Raw genomic sequence first — 2,750 nt, 5'->3', positions numbered from 1 at the left:
TATTGTTAAATTATTGATGGCAGGAAATTGAGAAGTAGATTTGTGGAGTGGTGTCTAGCTGCTTGACATGTATACCAAATTTCATGAAATTTCTTCAGTTGGTTTTAATTGCCACTAGTTAGGGACAGATACATGCACATGATGATACTGTAAGCTTGTCTTTCCTTTTAAAACAAAGTGTGTAAGTGAACAGGACTGTTTTATTTTTTGGAAACCATGAACATGTTGTGAAATAGAATGCTGGTATGTCCACAGCCCAACCACCAGGTGTGCCTGAGATCTGCAAGAAATCTCTGTCAGCATGCATTTGTACAGGAGGCATGGAGCTGTTTATTCTGGGCAAGAACTTCCTGAAGGATACAAGAGTGGTATTTCAGCATGGTGATGCATTATCGGAGACACCTTGGGAGGAGTCTGTCCAGCCAGACAAAGAATTCCTCCAGCAGGCATGTGGAATGTCATGTTAACTGGGCATGCATGCAAAAGGGGCAGTAATCATTTTTTCATTTTTCTGGATTGGGGTGCAATGAAAATGCAGCCACACACTAGAAAGGTATTCAAGTAGGCCTTGTAACCTGTGTGTAAATTATCTTTATAATGCAGCAAACCACCTTTTAAGACTTCTTTGGGTAGCAGTGATTTCCTACACTAAGATGAGGAAAATGTTTAAATGGAGGTTATTTAGCACAGAGACACCCACCATATAATTACTGAAATTCATTACTAAATTAGGGAGGCCCTGCTGGTTAGCTCTGTGAATTGTACACTCAAATCTGCAGTGAATTAATGTGGAGACCAATGAAGTATACAAAATAGTGAAGAACTTACTTGGAAAATATGTGTAGTTCAAATTAGAGTAAAAGTTTCCAGATTTTTTTCTATATTATTGTATATTATTGCAGACTCATCTGGTGTGCGTGGTTCCTGCATACCAGCAGGTGGACTTAACAGAGCCAGTCACAGTAAGGCTTTTGGTGGTGTCAGGTGGCAAGACCAGTGAACCCCACACATTCACCTATACCCCCACATTGCTGCCACCAGGTAGGCCTTAGGAGGACAGGTCACATGGCCGCTCGTTCGGCTGTTTTGTGGGCGGACAGCCTTACACGCAGCAGCTGACCAGGCAAGGTGACCAACCTTGAAGGTTTCTTCACATGAATGACTTGAGACTTCACCTGTTGAAATGTACAGCTTGGTATGGATTCCAGTAAATCTACAGTTCAGCGTTTACAAGACAGTTCACTAGTTGTGGCTGCCTACATAACCTTATCTCACCCTGCCTGGTCTGTACTCTGCATTTCTGATTAATCATGGCAAGAGTATATTAGCAGTCATCTGTGATGGCAGTAGTTCTGTTTACATTTTATTTTCAAAAGCCTATTCTTACTTGTTAACTTTTGAGTATCAGGAACTCAATATCATGACCACGGTATTTTCTTTGTGCAGAATTTATAGCGAATCTTGAGGTTATGGTTTATTCATCTTTTGAAGTAATGACTGTGTTGATGCAACAGTTCATTATTTGGGTCATCATAATATGATGAAAAAGCCATGAATAATCACTTGGACTGTCCGTTCGATATTGAAATGTGTGAATGTGGAATGGTCTGTGCGCAGTGGTTGGGTTGGTGAAACCAGTATTGCCAGCATCAGAAGAGTGTCTGTCTTCATTTTTTGTGCTCATACAGTTAATTTGGTGTCTGTCACACTGGAAAATTGTCAACAGCACGATTGACAGCTTCTGTTAGTAATTCAACTTATTTACATTGTTTTAGCGCTTAATTTAAAGTAACTTATATAAGTACATAATGTGTTCTGCAGTTGATATCTTTTTATATAACAGACATTTTCTTCATTAGTAGGCAAAGTGTGTAGTACAAACTGGCAATGTTGATGACCATACCCAGTGAATCCTGTAAACCACTTATGACAGTGTTTTAATATGAGAGTTATTGTGAGTAGCTGTCATGAGTGGTACTGTCCATACCGGGGGGCAAGCGAGCATTTTTACATGTGGAGGGTAGTGTCTGACTGCAGAGTGTACATGCGGGACCATTGTGTACATGTGTGTGTGCATGATAATTATATGCTCTGCTTGTCTCAACATTTGTAAAAGGGCACAGATCAAGGTTCCTGTCAGAAACATAGTAACTCATATTAGAAAATATATTGAAATATTGAGAAAATATTGCTGCACAAACATGTGTGGTACTGTCTTTGGATTGTTAATTTAAAGCAGTTCATACTTTTCCAAAACTATGGTAACTTTGATCAAAAATGTTGTCAGATTGGCGTAAGATTTCATATATTAAGAAATAAATGAAAGAACGAGAAAATGTCAGCACCAGTGCACTCATCACATAACTCTTAAAGAGATGTATACATGCCACAACTATTGTAACAAGACTTTGTTAGTTTATGCTTTTTATTTAAAGATTGTTTTTAACAAGGAGAGATAGTGTAGTGTCTTAACTATATATTTCATAGTTGCAAATGACAGATTTGAAGTAAATGCATTTGATGTGGCTTTCTTTTTTACGCCAGTTGCTGACAAGTATTTTTAACCTGTGTTTTTTTTTGTGTAACTTTTCTATGCGTCTGCTTGTTCCCCTCGCAGCAGAATTACAGGAAGTAATTGCTGATTGGAGTTGGCGCCACTTGTCAGGCGAGCGCCAGGGGGTGCGCCTGGGCATCACCCGCTAATAATTCAGGTTCTGTCATCATGGTGACTACTACTACTACTACTACTA

At 39.2% G+C, this 2,750-nt stretch overlaps 1 protein-coding gene across 1 annotated transcript; it reads left to right on the top strand.

Annotated features, from left to right (window-relative positions):
- The first annotated feature begins 261 nt into the window (after positions 1 to 261).
- Positions 262 to 2,744, top strand: LOC111875190 (nuclear factor of activated T-cells 5-like). The gene is made up of 3 exons (XM_023871254.2): positions 262 to 446; positions 903 to 1,041; positions 2,618 to 2,744. Exons 1-3 carry the CDS (start codon positions 321 to 323, stop codon positions 2,701 to 2,703), a joined length of 351 nt encoding a protein of 116 aa, XP_023727022.1. The 5' UTR covers positions 262 to 320; the 3' UTR covers positions 2,704 to 2,744.
- Positions 2,745 to 2,750: the final 6 nt, after the last annotated feature.

Source organism: Cryptotermes secundus, unplaced genomic scaffold (assembly GCF_002891405.2).
Source record: "Cryptotermes secundus unplaced genomic scaffold, Csec_1.0 C38775428, whole genome shotgun sequence".
Lineage (NCBI taxonomy): Eukaryota > Metazoa > Arthropoda > Insecta > Blattodea > Kalotermitidae > Cryptotermes > Cryptotermes secundus.
Note: the sequence above shows the minus strand (reverse complement) of the source record. Positions and strands in the feature narration are given on the sequence as shown.